Source organism: Orycteropus afer, unplaced genomic scaffold (genome assembly GCF_000298275.1).
Source record: "Orycteropus afer afer isolate SDZICR_OR568_19922 unplaced genomic scaffold, OryAfe1.0 scaffold00030, whole genome shotgun sequence".
NCBI classification, from domain to species: Eukaryota; Metazoa; Chordata; class Mammalia; order Tubulidentata; family Orycteropodidae; genus Orycteropus; species Orycteropus afer.
In genome coordinates this window covers 13,291,802-13,308,962 of record NW_006921617.1, presented here as the reverse complement: position 1 = coordinate 13,308,962, position 17,161 = coordinate 13,291,802, and the positions used below count along the sequence as shown (strand labels likewise).

The 17,161-nt window shown below is 35.3% G+C and overlaps 1 protein-coding gene across 1 annotated transcript in view; it reads right to left on the bottom strand.

Moving 5' to 3' along the window:
- The window catches only part of ESCO1 (establishment of sister chromatid cohesion N-acetyltransferase 1), a 48,726-nt gene continuing 31,565 nt past the window's right edge, over positions 1–17,161 (bottom strand). The window contains exons 6-9 of the mRNA XM_007935597.2: positions 13,384–13,473; positions 8,898–9,041; positions 3,708–3,895; positions 1–148 (exon numbers count right to left, since the gene is read on the bottom strand). Coding sequence (XP_007933788.1) covers positions 1–148; positions 3,708–3,895; positions 8,898–9,041; positions 13,384–13,473 — 570 coding nt within the window. The remainder of the gene's footprint in view (positions 149–3,707; positions 3,896–8,897; positions 9,042–13,383; positions 13,474–17,161) is intronic.

Below are 17,161 nucleotides of genomic sequence, written 5' to 3'. Positions count from 1 at the left end.
TTAGGTGCTATTCTGTCCATTAATGAAATTATATACTAGAAACTGACCAGTGCCACAGTACTGTGTTGCAAACAGTTTTCCATCAGGAGTAGGATCAGAGAAAGCAATTTCTTCTTTACTCAAATATGAGCCATAAATAAAGTTACTCCTATAAAAAAAAGGGGGGGAAGGGAACGTGGAAGAGTAAAGAAAATTAATATTATTTCTAATTATTAACATGAGAAAAATCTATCATACACAATTTGACTAGAAAGTGTTCTTATGTAATGTTCTAAAAATTGTTGAAAATAATCATCTGACATACTAATATTTTGAGGTAAAATTTTTTTAATAAAACCAAGCATTTACCCAACAATTTTTCATGATAAAATACTCAAAACCTAAGGACAATTTCCTCTATCTGATAAAGAGCATCAACCAATATCAATATTAATGGTGAAAGACTGAGTATTTTCCCCCTAAGGAACAAGACATCGTTGTGTGCCCTCATCACTTCTATTCAATATCTTATGAGGTTCTAGCCAAGGCAATTAAGCAACGAAAAGTAAAAAATACCTAGCTTGGAAAGGAAGAAGTAAAACTATCTGTCTGCAAGTAACATGATCTTATGTATGAAAAGTACCAAGGAATCCCCCCTAAAAAACTGTAAGAACTGATAAACAAGTACATTAAGGTTACAAGACAGCCAATACTCCAAAGCCAACCATATTTCCATAATACAAGAAATAAGCAATCTAAAAATGAATTTAGTTACAATGAAAACAATTCCATTTATAATAGCATCAAAAAAAATATTGAGGAATATATTTAACAAAAGAAGTACAAGACTATACACTGAAAACTAAACTTCAGATGATTACTGAAATAAATCTAAATAAATGGAAAGATATCCCACATTTATGGATCAGAAGATTCAATAACTGTTAAGATGATAATACTCTCCAAATGAAATTATAGCTGGCTTCTTTGCAGTAATTGAAAAGCTGATTCTAAAATTCACAGCCACACATAAGGGACACTACCGAACAGCCAAAAGAATCTTGAAAAAGAACAAAGAGAACTCATACTTCCTGGCTTTAAAAAAAAACTACAAAGCTACAACATTCAAGAACAGTATAGTACTGGCATAAGGACCGGTATCTTTACCAATGGAATAGAATTGAGTCTAGATATAAATCATCACATTTACGGTCAACTGACTTTTGACCAGAATACCAAGACAATTCAAAGAAATGAATATTATTTTCAACAAATGGGGCCAGGACAACTTTATATCCACATGTAAAAGAATGAAGTTGGACTTCTTCCTCAAACCATATATAGAAATTAACTAAAAATGCATCAAAGCCCTAACGTTAAGACTATAAATTCTTAGGAGAAAACACTGGCATACATCTTCATGACCTTGGAATTAGGCAACAGTTAATTAAGACACTGAAAGTACCAAAGAAAAAATACATAAATTGAACATTAAAATTAAAAACGTTTGTACTGTGAAAGACACCATCAAGAAGAAGAAACAGCCTGAAGAAGGAGAGGTAACATTTCCAAATCATTTATCTGATAAGGGACATGTCTCCAGGATATCTAAACAATAAAAAATAACTCAACTAAAAAATGGGCAAAGGATTTGAACACATAGTTTCATAAAGATATACAAAGAGCAATATGCGTATGAAAAGATGCTTAACATCATCAATCATCAAGGAAATGCAAGCAAATCAAAACTATAATAAGATACTCTTCACACTCACTAGGATAGCTAAGATAAAAAGACAGTAAGAAGAGTTGGTGAGGATGAAGGAAGACTGGAACCCTTACATGCTGCTGTCAGGAATGTAAAATGGTACAGCTGGTTTGGGGAAACAGTTTGGCGGTTCTTCAGAATGTTAAACACAGAATTACCATATGATAATCCAGCAATTCTATAAACGAATTGAAAATTCCAAGCCAAGAGAAATGAAAACATACGTTCACGCAAAAATGTGTACTGGAATGCTCACAGCAGCATTATTCATAATAGCCAAAAAGGAAGAAACTACCCAAATATCTATCAACTGATGTTGTTGTTGTTATGTGCCGTCGAGTCAGCCCTGACTCATAGCGACCCCTCCTTGGAAGTAGGATTGCCCAACCTTCCTTCCGAGGAGTGGCTGGTGGGTAAGTGGATAAATAAAACATGATGTATCAGTGGAATATCATTTGGCATAAAAAGAGATGAAGTACTGACCCACGGATAATCCTTGAAAAGGGAAATCCATTGAGACAGACTGCAGATTACTGGTTGCCAGAGGCAGAGAGAAGGAGGTCATGCAGAATGACTGCTAATGGGTACGGGGCTTCTTTTTAGAGCGATGGGGATACACTAAAATTAGATCGTGATGATGGTTGTCCAGCCTTGTGAATATATTAAAACTCACTCAACTACACTATTAAAAGGTGAATTTTATGGTATACAAGTTAAATTTCAATATACTTGTTAATAAATAAAAACATTCATCTAGGATATAGCCTATTAGAAGAATTTTCATACTGTAATCTTAAGGAGCACTAGAACAATAAATGCAAAAAGTATTTCAACAGGAAGCTTATGGTGACAATTTCATTATCACACAGTACAATGTAACAATACTGCTGTATTTTTTCTTAATGAACTAGAACCACCTTGCACTCCTCTTAAGAACCAAGTTTACAAGATTTAAAGGAGGAGCAATAGCTTCCTTTAGAGTTATTAATCAGCTGCATTTTCTAGACTTAGATCTGAAGGAGCTAAAAACATGCCTGCCACAAATACAGTATTAGTTCATTATTGTAAAAAGTCAAGGAAAGGTTTATATACAGAAGGAAACTTTCTTTGTTGGTTACCAGGGGTGGGAGGGGAGGGAACACTCCAAAAAAATAAAAATAAAAATGCATTGATCCATGTTTTGTGTATTTCACTATACATAAATTATATTTCAAGAAAATGTATTTAAAAAAAAAATGCCTGCCTCAGTCATGACAAGAATAGTTAGTTAGAGCTGAGCCCTTATAGATCATTACTCATTTGTAAAATAAGGGGGACAGACCAGACACACATTAAGGTTGTATGATCATTAGAGCCTTAGAATCTCATAACAGTGATGGATTATTTGGAAAGCCATATCCACAGATAATAATAGATAGGGATTCTGAGAATAAACAAAATCAAAAGAAGGCTTAAAAACTTCATTTGAATTTTTAGTTCTACTATGACCCCTTCAACAGAGATGCTTTATAGAACAAAAAAATATACAATTTGTCTGAGTGTCCCTTTTATACCTTTGATAACAATCAAGTGGTAAAAAGCAAGAAGAAAATAAGATTTAGATACTTTACAAACAATAGTCCAGAATTAACATAAATTTCCCTAAAAGCTAAACTCCTAAGAAACGTTCCACATTTCTTTCACTGTGTTTAAAATTCTCTAGTATCAAACATAAATTAAAATAACTACACTTTTTTTGGCCTAATATGGTTACAAATAAGTAAATCAAAGTGTTTTAATAATATTTAATCTATAGCACCTTCCTCTTCCTCAAATTACATTTACATAAAAAGCAGTGATGATCTTACACAAAATAGTAATAGAAATAAACTTGAGATTAATTAAAAGCCAATCTTTTTACTAAAATTTTGTTTAAATGCATATATAATGAAAATACTTTGAAGAATTACATTCAGGTTACCTTAAGCACTCAATCATGCGAGAAGCAATTTTCCTCCGCCGCATCATACTGAATACCCATATTCGACTGATCCCACAGATAGCAGGCTCTGGCAATGTTGAGCAGCACCAGGCTTTTTGCCTTTCAAATCTAACTTTTTCTTCTTCTGTGCCAGTAACTGGAAGTTTCTCTTCTATAACTCTGTAGCCCTATAGGTGTCAAAATTGGGGGACATTTTGTAAATGAGAAAGTTAATTAGCAGTTGTGTAATACTGTGAGGAGATCACAACTATCTGACTTCTTAACAAACTATGGGGACCACTTTTGCTTTCATTCTCATTTTTAGGAAAAAATCTGAATCTACATTCTGTTCTAACTCACCAGCTATGTGACATGAGGGGAAATTACTTAATTCCTCTAAACTTTGGGTTCCTCACCAATAATCTGGGGATATCCACCATCTCCCTCAAGACATTGCTGAGAAATTAACTAAGATAACACATACAAAGCACCCTGCCATCACAGCTGGCCTGTAATAGGAAGTACTCTCTCCACCTCCAGATCCTAAGGAACACCAAAGTACATATTAAGAACTTAGGAGTGGACTTCCGGTAAGATGGAGGAATAGGCAAACAAGCGATGCAGACCCTCTTCAACAAAGAAAAGAAAAACCAACTGACAGCGATACAGAAGATAATCCTGGAGCCCTGAGCTTTGAAAGGAAATATAAAGAAGGGGCTGTGGCACCAACTAGTGGAAAAACTCGAACAAAAACAGCACAAAACAGTCGGAGCTAGGGACTGTCAGCTACTCTGATGGGACCAACAGCCTGAATATTGCCAAGTGGTGTTGGGACCTGAGAATTGATCTAGGGATCAGCCCTGGTCACGAGGACTGCAGGGACGACTGCACTGGTGGCCTATGACAAGGAAGGGAAACAGCAAGGAGGGAGACAACCTGAGCTGTTGACTTTCTGCTGTCCTGAGGGCGCAGCCATTTTGATTGTTTACATGCGGCAGATGTTTTGGATATTTAAAGTGACCAAGGGTGCAGCCATTTTGAGTGTTTACAAGTGGCAACCATTTTGGATTTTAAACTGATAGCATTCTCATTCAGACTCCAGGGACTTAAAAATAGGATCTGTTTGCCAAGGTTGGCAGGGACATACAAGAGGCTGACAAGAGGAAAGGAGACAAGTGGTGAGTGTGTAAGTGCAGTCAACTAGCTGATAGAGGAGCACAGTACCCTGCCTGGGTAGATAACATACAAACAAAACAAAGAAAACAAAAATTGTGGTCAGTCACTCCAACATACAATCACCAATTAAATATATACACAAAAATGTCACAATGCCTCGGAGACAACAGAGCATCACAGTCCACACAAAGAAGCAAGATAACGCAGGAGAAACAAGGGACCAGGATACAGACCCAAAACACATCCCTGAGGAAGATGAAGCATTGGAACTCTCTGATAAGGAATTCAAAAGAATTATGTTTAGGTATCTTCAACAAATTGAGAGACAGATCAAGGAAAACACAGAGAAAACCCTAGAACAATTTTGAAAGACAATACAAGAGCAAAAGGACAAAATAAATGAAAAATGAGAAATGATACAAAATCTACACACAGAAATCCAGAAGATTAATACTAAATTTTTACAAATAAATAAGACATTGAATGGGCAAAGGAGCAGAACTGAATCAATGGAAGACAGAATTAATGAGACTGAAGGCAAATACCTGAACACTTGTTTGGAAAGGGACCAATCAGAAAAAAGATGAAAACAAAAAGAAGAAAGCCTAAGGTTCATGTGGGATAGCATCAAAAGGAATAACCTACATGTAATCAGAATTCCAGAACAGGCAAAGACACAAAACCACAGAGAAAACTGTCAAAGATTTGTTGGAGGAAAATATTCCTGGTATGATGAAAGATGAGAATATATTCATTTAGGAAGTCCAATGAAACCCAAACAGGACAAACCCCAAAAGAAAATCACCAAGACATATCATCATCAAACTCACCGAAAGCAAAGACAAAGAAAGAATCGTGAGAGCAGCACAAGAAAAACAAAAAGTTACTTACAAGGGGCAACCAATAAGACTAAGCTCGGATTTCTCGACAGAAACCATGCAGGTGAGAAGACAATGGGATGATATATGTAAAACTGAAGAAGAAAAATTTCCAACCAAGAATTATGTACCCAGCAAAACCATCCCTCAAATATGAGGGTGAAATTAAGAGATTTCCAGATAAGCAGAAATTAAGGGAATTTGTTAAAACCAGACCAACCTTACAAGAGATGCTAAAGAGAACCCCTTTGGACAGAGAAGCAACAACAACCAACAACAACTGACCATTAACACACATGATGATATAACCCAGAAACCAACCCAGCTATGGAAGTATCCAAAGTAAAGAAGCCTACAAGATTGTAAACAGGGAACCAGAGACATCAATTGACAAATGAGGACAACTATAAACCAAAAAGAGGGAAAAAAACTGTGTCGTTACAGAACTTCTAAATGGTAGGGAAGTCAAGACAACTACAAGATAGAATGGACTGTTCTAAACTTGGGAAGAAAACTATAAATCACAGGGTAACCTCAAAGAAAAATGATAAACTTTCACATCAAAAAAGAGGACCAGCGTAAATATTCAAAATACTAAAACAATTGCAATGAAGGACGTGATAACACAATTCATAAACAAAATAAGCTAAGTTTAGAAAATTATATGGGACAAAGAAATCGACACCATGAAAAAGCTTATAACAAAAATGACAGCAACAATTTCATATTTGCTAATAATTACATATCTGGCAAGGGACTTATCTCTAAGATTTATAGCAGAAGAGTGTATGACCAAACTATGGTACATACACATAATGGAATGCTATGCAGCACTAAAGAATAATGTAGAGTCTACAAAACACCATGTAATATGGATGAACTTGGAGGACATTATGCTGAGTGAAATAAGTCAATCACAAAAGGACAAATATAGCATTAGTTCGCTGTTGTGGAGAGTCAAGGAAAGGTTTATACATGGAGGGAAACTTTCTTTGGTGGTTGCCAGGGGTGGGAGGCGAGGGGAGGGAACACAGCAAAAAAAAAAAAATGCATTGACCCATGTCACTTTAGTTTTGTGTATTTCACTGTACATAAATTATATTTTAATAAAATGCATTTAAAGAAAAGAAAAAGAAAGAACTTAGGAGTATTAACAACAAAGGATTTTGCGATTGTTGCCACAGTTCTAGGGTTCACAGCTGTGTGGGAACTAGGACTAGGGATGGAAGAGGATGTTAAGAAGTTAGCAAGGCCCTTTCCTCATACCAATTTCCATTTTTTTTTTTTTTAAATTAAAAAAGTACTTTTAAAACCATACAGGTCCTTTGTCAGTTTAGCTTCCAAAAAGGGCACGACGTGCCCACTGATAAGATGTGATGCAAAACTTAAAAGCAATTTAACACTGCTTGCTACAAATCATTTTTGGAACTAGTATAGGAATTCAAAAATACCAGTTTTTGTTTTGTTTAGATTTTTATAATTTGGCCCCTAAGCACAAGCCAATTACTCTATCTAGTAATCAGCCAAAGCACCATGATCTCTTCTAGGTCAGCAAACTTTCTACCGAGGGCAAGACAGTCTCTTTGGCAATAACTGAACTCTGCCTTTATAGTGAGATGACAGCCACAGATAGAATGTAAACAGATGGGTATGGCTATGTTACAGTAAAACTTAATTTACAAATAGGCTGATTTTTACTGTGGACTATAGTGGTGGTGTAGTGTCTAAGGCACCTGACTGCAAACCAGAAGGCTGGCAGTTCAAACCCGCTACTCCTTGGCAGGAAGATTGGGCAATCTACTTCCATAGGGATACCGCCTCGGAAATCCAAGGAGGGATCTCTATGAGTCGGATCCAATTCGATGGCACGTGAGTTTGACTTTTGGTTTACAGTTTACCAAGGGGCTCTGGTGGCACTGTGGTTAAGGCATTGGTCTGCTAACCAAAAGGTCAGCAGCCACTCTGCAGGGACAAGAACAGGTAGTCTGGTTCCATAAAGATTTACAGCCTTGAAACCCCTATGGGGGTTGCCATGAGTCAGAATCGACTCAATGGCAGTAGGTTCGGTTTGGTAGTTTACGAACCTTTGATTTATTTTAGTGCAAGAGGGATATATTGAGGCAGACACTACGTTAGAAATTTCCCAAACACCCTGTGGCTCAACTTTCAGCCAAATAATAGACAGACATATTATAAGGTGAACAATAACACCAGGGAGGTCTGCCACACTCTTTAGAACAATCAACCATATGAGATCAAAATAGCATTTGCCCAGACATGAAGCTCAGAAGTCAGAGAGCAGGAGAAAAGAAGGACAAACGGTAATTGTAAACCCAGGGAGGAAGCGGGAAGAGTGCTGTTATTACACTGTGGGGATTGTAATCAATGTCACAAAACAAAATGTGTATGAATTGTTGAATAAAAAAGCAATTTGCTTGGTAAACTTTCACCCAAATCACAATTTTAAAAAATATATGTATTTCTAAAACTTAACAGTACTTTTGATTCTATTAGATCTGGTGGTGCACTGGGTAAGGCATTTGGCTGCTAACTGGAAGGTCAGCAGTTCAAACCCCTCAGATGCTCTACGGGAAGAAGATGGGACCATCTACTTCTGTAAAGATTTACAGCTTTGGAAACCTTCTGGGGGTCACTACTGGAAACCCTATGGGGGTCACTACAAGTTGGAATCAACTCAATGCCAGTGGGTTTGATTCTATTAGAGCCCCCGTGGCACAGTGCTTAGGTGCTCAGCTGAAAACTGAAAGACTAGAAGTTCAAACCCACCAAGATAGGGCAGTCTGATTCTGTAAAGATTTACAGCCTTGGAAACCCTCTGGGACAGTTCTACTCTATCTTATAGTATCACTGTGAGTCAGAATCAACTTGATAGCAATGGGTTTGGTTTGATTTGGTTTTTGATTCTATAGAATTTTTATCTTATGTTCTAACTTGAGAAACTAATTCCCACATAAGATATAATTCCACTGTGTTAAAGAATAACACACTGGAATTCTTGCATTCATACTCTTCCTTATATAAAACACAGATAAATTTATCAGGATTATGTTTTCAAGATTACACAGTAAACTCACTGAACACCAACTGATTTATGAGCAATCTTAAAATCACTTACCCACTGAATATGTTCTGCAATTAGGCAGCCAACTACTTTTTTGTCATTAGAAATAAAGAGAAGTGTTTTAGTTCTGGAATAGCACATTAGTGGAGCCTGTTGGAAACCTAAATCATTATCAACCATCTCTCTAATTTCATCAACCTGCCAAATAAAGAACAATAATTTTGTTTAATAATAAAAGCATTGCACATGTGTGTGTGTGTAATATGTGTGTGTGTATAAAATAAAATACAACTTCAATAAATTAAGTATATCCCAAACAGGATATCCTCCAAACTTATTTTGAAAGACTAACTCTGTGTGCTAATCACTAACTGCTTTGTTTTGTTTTTAAGACTTGTGGACCATTTTCCAAATTGGGGGGAGAACTGGAAGTGATGACAAGCACAGGTTTTAATTTACAGCAATCTAGAAAGCAAGATGTGAGAGCACCTACAATAGGGTAATGAGACATTAAGACTTCCCATTAAAAGCACCATGGGCTTGTCAAGTGGAGAGGACTTCACTGGAGGGTTCTGGCTGGGCAAGCCACTTTTCCCCCCAAACCTCAATCAGTATTCTCATCAGTAAAATGAAAGTGGCTAACAGAGAAAGAAACTCATGTTTAACTCTTTATCAACTATCTATGGGCCAAAAATTATGCAAAGCTGTTTACAAATATTATTTCATTTAAATTTAACATCTCTTGAAGGTTTATGGTTTCTCCCTTTACATATGGAAGAAATAAAACCAAAAGACTGAGTAACTTTCCTTTATCATATACACCAGACATCTAAAAAACCAAAGGACAAGAGTTTGACCCAAAATGTTAATATGGCATCAAATTGTGCTTCTTCCAGTTCTAATATCCTACTTAGATTTGTGGTCAAAGTCATATATAAGTTCAGAACTTAGTAGACACTCAAAGCTAAGACTTTCATAGACACTAAAACATCAGTCCCTTCCTACTTAAAAATATCCAAATATTCAGTTCAATATTCATTTGTGTTACTAAGTCTAAAAATGCAAACGACCTCTATCAGGCTTAAGTATTCATATCTCTGATATGCAGAATATCACATACCTTACAACTTATTCAATGATGTAAAGTGAAGCCCCCCTAATCTTGGATCAGTATCCAATACAACACTCAATTCAGTTCCTATAGACAAATGACTTGTAATTCCCTGGATTTTAATTTCTAATCTATTATGGAGTAGGAGCTCTGGTGGCATAGTGCCTAAGACATTTGACTGCTAACCAGAAGGCTAGAGGTTCAAACCCACCAGCTACTCCTCAGAAGGAAGACTGGGCAATCTACCTCTGCAGTGATACCACCTCAGAAACCCAAGGAGGGGTCGCTATGAGTTGGATCCAACTCCACGGCAGTGAGTTTGGTTTTGGTTTGGTTTATTATGGATTCTAACTATTAACCTACTGAATTACAGGCTACTAGGATTTTGCCCTGAGAAACCAAAAGGAAGAAACTGGCATTTACTGAAGATTCTTAAAGAGAAATGTATGCTTCTACATCTGGGGGTGAAGCAAAGTTCTCTGCTGTGCATTTCTGCATAATGATGGATTCTGAAACTTCCGTAATTTAATATCCATTTAGTTGATCACTGATCAAACATTAATTCAGTAAGTATTTATTTTCATGTAAGGATCAATTTTTCAAACATGACACATATGCTGTGTTTCTGTGTCTGTCATTCAAGTGCAACTGTCTATACTGTCAGGCAGTGGTAGTATGAAAGCCTACCTGGGTACCTGGGATTAACACACACGGTGTCTGAGAAGTCAGGAACTATAGGATAAACTTATGGTTTAAATGGAATGTTAGTTATAGTTTCTATGTAATAGGGCTCAAACTGCTTCTCTTCAACTTCCTTTTCAAGTGAAATATTTCTAAATTTAAAGAGATCCAATTGTTAACCTGCAGAAAGCATAATACATGCTATTTTCTTTGTGTTTACAGAGATTTGGGGTACAATATCGTGCATTTCTTTAATTTTTTCACATAAATAATTGGGTCTACTGCTTTACATTATAAGATACCTCTGAAAAAGGATTTTATTATTATTATCTTAAAACATAATTAACATATTACTTAAAAATTAGTTTAATAGCCAAAATATATAAACAACTCCTACAATCCCACAAAGGAAAGATAATACCCCAATTAAGAAATGGAAAAGGACTTGAATCAACATTTCTCCAAAAAAGATACATAAATGGCCAATAAGCACATGAAAATATGCTTAACATTATTAATCTTTAGGTAAATACAAATAACATCCACAATGAGATATCACTTCACCTTTTCTTGGATAGTTATCATCAGAAAACTGGAAAATAACCAGTACTGGTGAGGATGTGAAGAAACTGGAATCCTCTTGCAATGCTGATGAGAATGTAAGTGTAGCTGCTGTGGAAAATAGTTTGGCAATTCCTCAAAAAGTTAAACACAGAATTACCACATGATTCAGCAATTCCATTCTGAGATATATACCCCAAAGAACTGAAGAGTAGGAATGCGGACAGAAACCTGCATACCAATGTCACTGCAGCACACTATTCACAAGAGCCGAAAGATGGAAACAACCAAAGGCTCATCAACAGATGAATGGATAAACAAAATGCAGCATATATTCAGCCATAAAAAGAAATGAAGTTCTAGTATATGCTATGACATGGATAAACCTTGAAAACATTGCAAATAAGTGAGATACAAAAGAGCAAATACTGTATCATCTCACTTATATGAAATAGCTACTATAAGCAAATGCATAAAGGTTTATTAGTCATTACCAAGGGCTGGGGGAGAGGGAAATTGGAGTTGTTAGTTAAAGGGCACTGAGTTTCTGTTTGGAGTGATGGAAAGCTTTTGGACGTGGATAGTGGTGATGGCTGCCCAATATGGTAAATGTAATTAATGTCACTAAATTTATACTTAAAAAATGGTTACAATGGTAAATGTGTTATATGTATTTTACCACAATAAAAAATTTTTAAGAACGTTTATCCTATAGTGCCTAACTTTTCAGATATTCTGTATAATGAAATAAGGAGCTCTGGTGGCACAGTGGTTAAAACATTTGGCTGCTAACCAAAAGGCTATCAATTTGAACCCACCAGCCACTCCATGGGAGAAAGATGAGATGGTCTGCTTCTCTAAAGATTTAGAACTTTGGAAACTTATGTATAGGACACAGTTCTACTGTGTCCTATAAGGGTCACTAAGTGTCAGAGTCGACTCAATGGCAGTGGGTTGGGTTTGGTTTTATGTAATGAAATAGTTCCAGGCTTCATTATCTCCCTGGTTCATTTTTCAACACAATAAAACTTTCTGAATCCTTATATTATGCAACTCTAAGTTGGACTAGGAGCTCTGGTAGTGTAGTGCCTAACGCACTTGACTGCTAACCAGAAGGCTGGCGGTTCAAACCCACCAGCCACTCCTCGGAAGGAAGATGGGGCAACCTACTTCCGTAGTGATACTGTGTCAGAAACCCAAGAAGGGGTCCCTATGAGTTGGGTCCGACTTGATAGTGCATAACAACAACAACAAGTTGGACTAAGACTTGGTTCACACTAAATAAAGAGGATTGTCCTTATTTATAAATTGGAATATCTCTTTATTTTCCCTTATTACTATATTATTAAAATCAAACCAAACCAAACTCACTGCCGTCAAGTAGGATCTGACTCATAGCGACCCCTCCGAGGCAGTATCACTACGGAAGTAGATTTCCCGACCTTCCTTCTGAGGAGTGGCTCGTGGGTTTGAACCACCAGCCTTCTGGTTAGCAGTCAAGTGCCTTAGGCACTATGCCAACCAGTATTACCTCATATTTAATTTCAGGTTTTTATGTCTACTAGGTCCCTCCCCCCCCCCAATTTCTTTATTTTTCTTAAAATCCTGTTCAGCTTGAGCATCTTGTATTCACTCACAGATTACTGTTATTACTATTAATGCAGAAATGTATATGTAATAGTATTTACTAGTTCCCTTTCTGCAATAGCTTTTATTTAGAAATTTAGTCTTAGAATGAATCTTGATATTTTATTAATTTAAATGTTCACAACTATTATGATTCAACTTTTAATTCTAATTCTCAGAATCATTTACTTGGCATTATTCATTAACTGAGCTAGCATGCCTTCTAGCACATCACTGACATTACTGGTAATAATGGACAGTAGCCAATTCACCTAAAATTCAATTCACTTTGGCTAGACTCATACTATAAAGTTTAGCATAGCTTTTTAATTAATTAAATGCTTTTATCTTGTTTTCAGAATTGGTGTTTAAATGTGCTATGTCAGCACTGTTAAAAAGGAATCACAAAAAAACATGAAAGGGAAGGACTTAAGACCTTTACTTGCACTGAACTATTACCTGTTTGTAACATTTTAGCATGAGTTGAGCTTAGCATATGTTATCCTCTAAGAGCTGCTGTAAATGTTATGAATTCTATATGAAATCTGACTGGAAATTTACCTTTTTCAGTGCATACTTTGGGTCTTCAGGAAGAACCATTATTATCCTGCCATCAGGATACTCAGCCAGAATTCTTTCTTTTTTCCAGCCCTAGATGTACCAAAAAAGTAAATTTGTATGTATCATATTTTATTCATCATATCCATTTAACAAGAAAAGTACATTAATTTATCTAAAAATTACAAACATGGAAAAATATATGCTCATTAATGTTTAACTAATAAAACATAGTAAGTAAATCAGCTATTTTTGTTAAACAAATAACAGAAACAATGCAAGCAAATTTCCTCTCTACTATTCATTCAGAGATACATCTAAATACCACAAGAACATTTCTAATTACCACTTCCCACTTTAAATTAATTTTGAAAATCACACACCAAAAGCAAGCCCTTTAAAGTCAACTGATTCCCAGAACCTAAAGGATAACACTCTCAGATTCTTGTTAAAAGAATTAAACTATTAAATTTCTTTAGAACATGTTTACCTCCACAAACACACACTCATGGTTTTATGTCTGGCATGCCAAAGACCTCCAGGAGGTTTTAAATGAACTGATTTGCATGCAGTCGCCCAGTATGTAAGGAATAGTTTTTATTCTTATTGATCACAACTATCAAAGTCACAAGAAGGAGACTATAAAAAATATAACTACCTTCTAAGAATCTAATAGGGAAGGAGAGGCTACGTTGTGTGTATCTGAAGTTTAACATACTCAAAAAAAGAGAAGTAATAAACTCTTCTTCAGATCCACACTCGTGGTGATTAATGAGCAGAACCTGCATGAAAAAAAAAAACAAAACAAAAGCCACTTAAATCTAGTAAGATGGGACTGAACCAGAGGTTAAAACTAGGAGCTTTGAAGTTCAAAATAAGTACAGAAGGAATGAGCTTAACTGGTTGTTCCATTTGTTTTACCCAAGCAACTTTACATAAAAAGGCCTTTCAAAAAGTAATACATACTTCTATTATAGAAAACCATGATCTTCTTTCTGAAATCTGTTACTTCTAAGAATATAAAAGCTCAATAAAACGAAGGAAAAGACAAGTAGATTTTCTGTTTAGACTATGGTGAGTTTTCTTGAAAGGTTGTTTTCTTAAGATTGGATTGTTTTATTTTTGATGCTTTAATTTTCACCCAAGAGACTGATGTAAAAATATCTTAGAAATCATTACATTATTTCTAGAGGATACAAAGCACAAAGAGATTTTTTTAAAACAATCCAGAATGTTTTTCTCCAGAGTGGGAAAGTCTTAGCTAGAGATAAAAAATTCTAGAAAAAGCTTAGTAAATGTAGTAATTTAGATGCAAATATTTATAATCCAGAATTTGTTTATAAAATAGAGTACCCAAATGAAGTAAAGTTCTGGTGATTATCATTAGTAATGATTGCTAAAGTGCTTTTCAAGATTTTAAAAGGAGGAGAATAAACATTTTTTTCATATTTGAAACTAAATCTGAATCATATACAGATCTTAACAGAGGCATATAATCTGAAAACATATAAAAGGTATCACCTCTTCAAAAACAAATTTATATTAATATTACTATAAATTTAAAAATAAAACTTTTTAAATGCCCCTATTTTCCATAAAGTAAAAATAGAAGCTTTTCATCATAAAAATGTAACTACAAATTCAATGAAGAAGTAGAAATTTAAGTACTCTCAAGTTGTAAGAAAGCCATGCTTCACTTCCTGAACTGTCTAAAGTCAATCCGGTAAATTCTTTTCCTACTACGTTAGTCAGTACCCATAGGGGACTGGTTCCAGGACCCCAATGATACCAAAATCTATAGATGCTCAAATCCTTTATATAAAATGAAAATGGAACCCAGCCCATTTTCCCGTATAGTTTAAATCATCTCAGAATTACTTTAATACCTAATACAATTAAATGGTATATAAACAGCACTTTATACTCCCCCTTAGCCTTTGAGGAACTGCTTTGACCACTTAATTGTCATGCCCAGCCCCATCCCCCCCCCTTCCATAATTTTTGATCTGTGGTTGGTTGAATCCATGAAATCTGAAGATACAGAGGGCCGATTATAATTACCTTTAAAAACAGTAACACTGGTCTAATGTGATTATACTGTACCACAGGCACTAGACAAATTATTTTGTTTTACTGCCTTTTTAGTGCAGAGCCTTCCCTTAAAACAAAACGACTTGCACGTTCCTGAAGAAAATTTTTAGCACAACTTGACTTGACATTTTAAGTTTTAAATATGATTGTTTTTTCATGTACTAAATAAAAGATCATCATATCTAAGAAGCAGGAATTCTGAAAGGCAGAGTTACGCAAGCTTAAGTTTTTAATGTTCATAAAGACAGCATATTTCAGTGAAAATATCTTAAGAGTTCCGGAGTAGAAGTTCACAGTTGAAATCCTCATTTTTTACATTTACTAGCTGTATGGCCTTGGATAAAACATCAGAATCTTGTCTCTGTTTCCTGATCTATAAGATCTATAAAATGGCTGCCATCCACCTCCATCATTTAGTAGTTATGGTTGTATTTAAGATGATTCTTCAGAGTTGCCACTCATTAACTCTTTGTAACTTCCATTCTCTCTTCCTACTAGTCCTTCAAACTAAGATCAATGCACTAGTCTATCAAAACAAGCCAAGCAAGAAAAAGTCCCAAAAGTTAAATACATCAATAAAGTCAAATCAGGGATAAAGCAAAGACTGAAAGAACCAAGTTGGCTAAGATCCGTCAAAGGATATACCAAGATACTTATGTGCATCAACTACAGTTAACTCATTCCTAGTCTCCATAACCATATAATTCTCATGACTTAAGAGGATAGTTTAGAGACACAATCGACTGCTTTACACTGAGTCAGTGTAAATTCTACGACAGTACATTTACACTTTGTACCTCTGGCTCTAACATGTTACACATATCCCTCTACTAGCAGGCATTTACCAACCCCAAATTTTCTTAATTCACCAATCTGGCTGTTGAAAAGCAGAAAGCTTCATATTCCCAATTTATATTCTTAGTAACAATCAATGTTTGTTCTTTGTACTTTGCTGTTCTGGTTACTTAAACTCTAGAGAGTCTACAGAAACAAAACTCTTTTTCCATCAAAAAAGATGACACACACACACACAAAAAAAAAACCCAAAGTAACCTGGGTGGTAGATACACTGATAATGCATACACTTGTCAAAATTCATCAGCTAAAATTTATGTACATTATACCCCAATTTTATAAGTGTATACTAATCACATCATAAAAAGTTGAATGAGACTGCCCATTTGAAATAAGGCAAGAAATAAAACGGACAACTAGCTTAAAAATATAGGTATCAACACATATTCTAAGGAAAAAGAGATAGTGTTAGTGCCTTTAATAAATATACCAACCAAGCCAATATATGGACCTTAATTCACACAAATAAACAGCATAAAAAATCATTAAGTATTTGAGGAATTTTGAACCCTAACCAAATATTCAATGATATTAAGGAATTAATTCTTTTTAAAGGTATGGTTATATTCTTTAAAGAGTTTTTAACATGTGAAAAACAGAAAATGCTTTTTTCATCTTTTAGAAATACACACTGAACTATTTACTAAAATGATAATGTGATGGTGGGGTTTACTTTAAAACAAGTGATAGGAGAGTGCTGGAGAAAATACTGCATAAATTATCATTTTTACAGATGAGTGATGGGTATGTTGTTGTTGTTATGTGCCGTCGAGTCAAACCTGACTCATAGCGACCCCTCCTTGGGTTTCCGAGGCAGTATCACTACGGAAGTAGG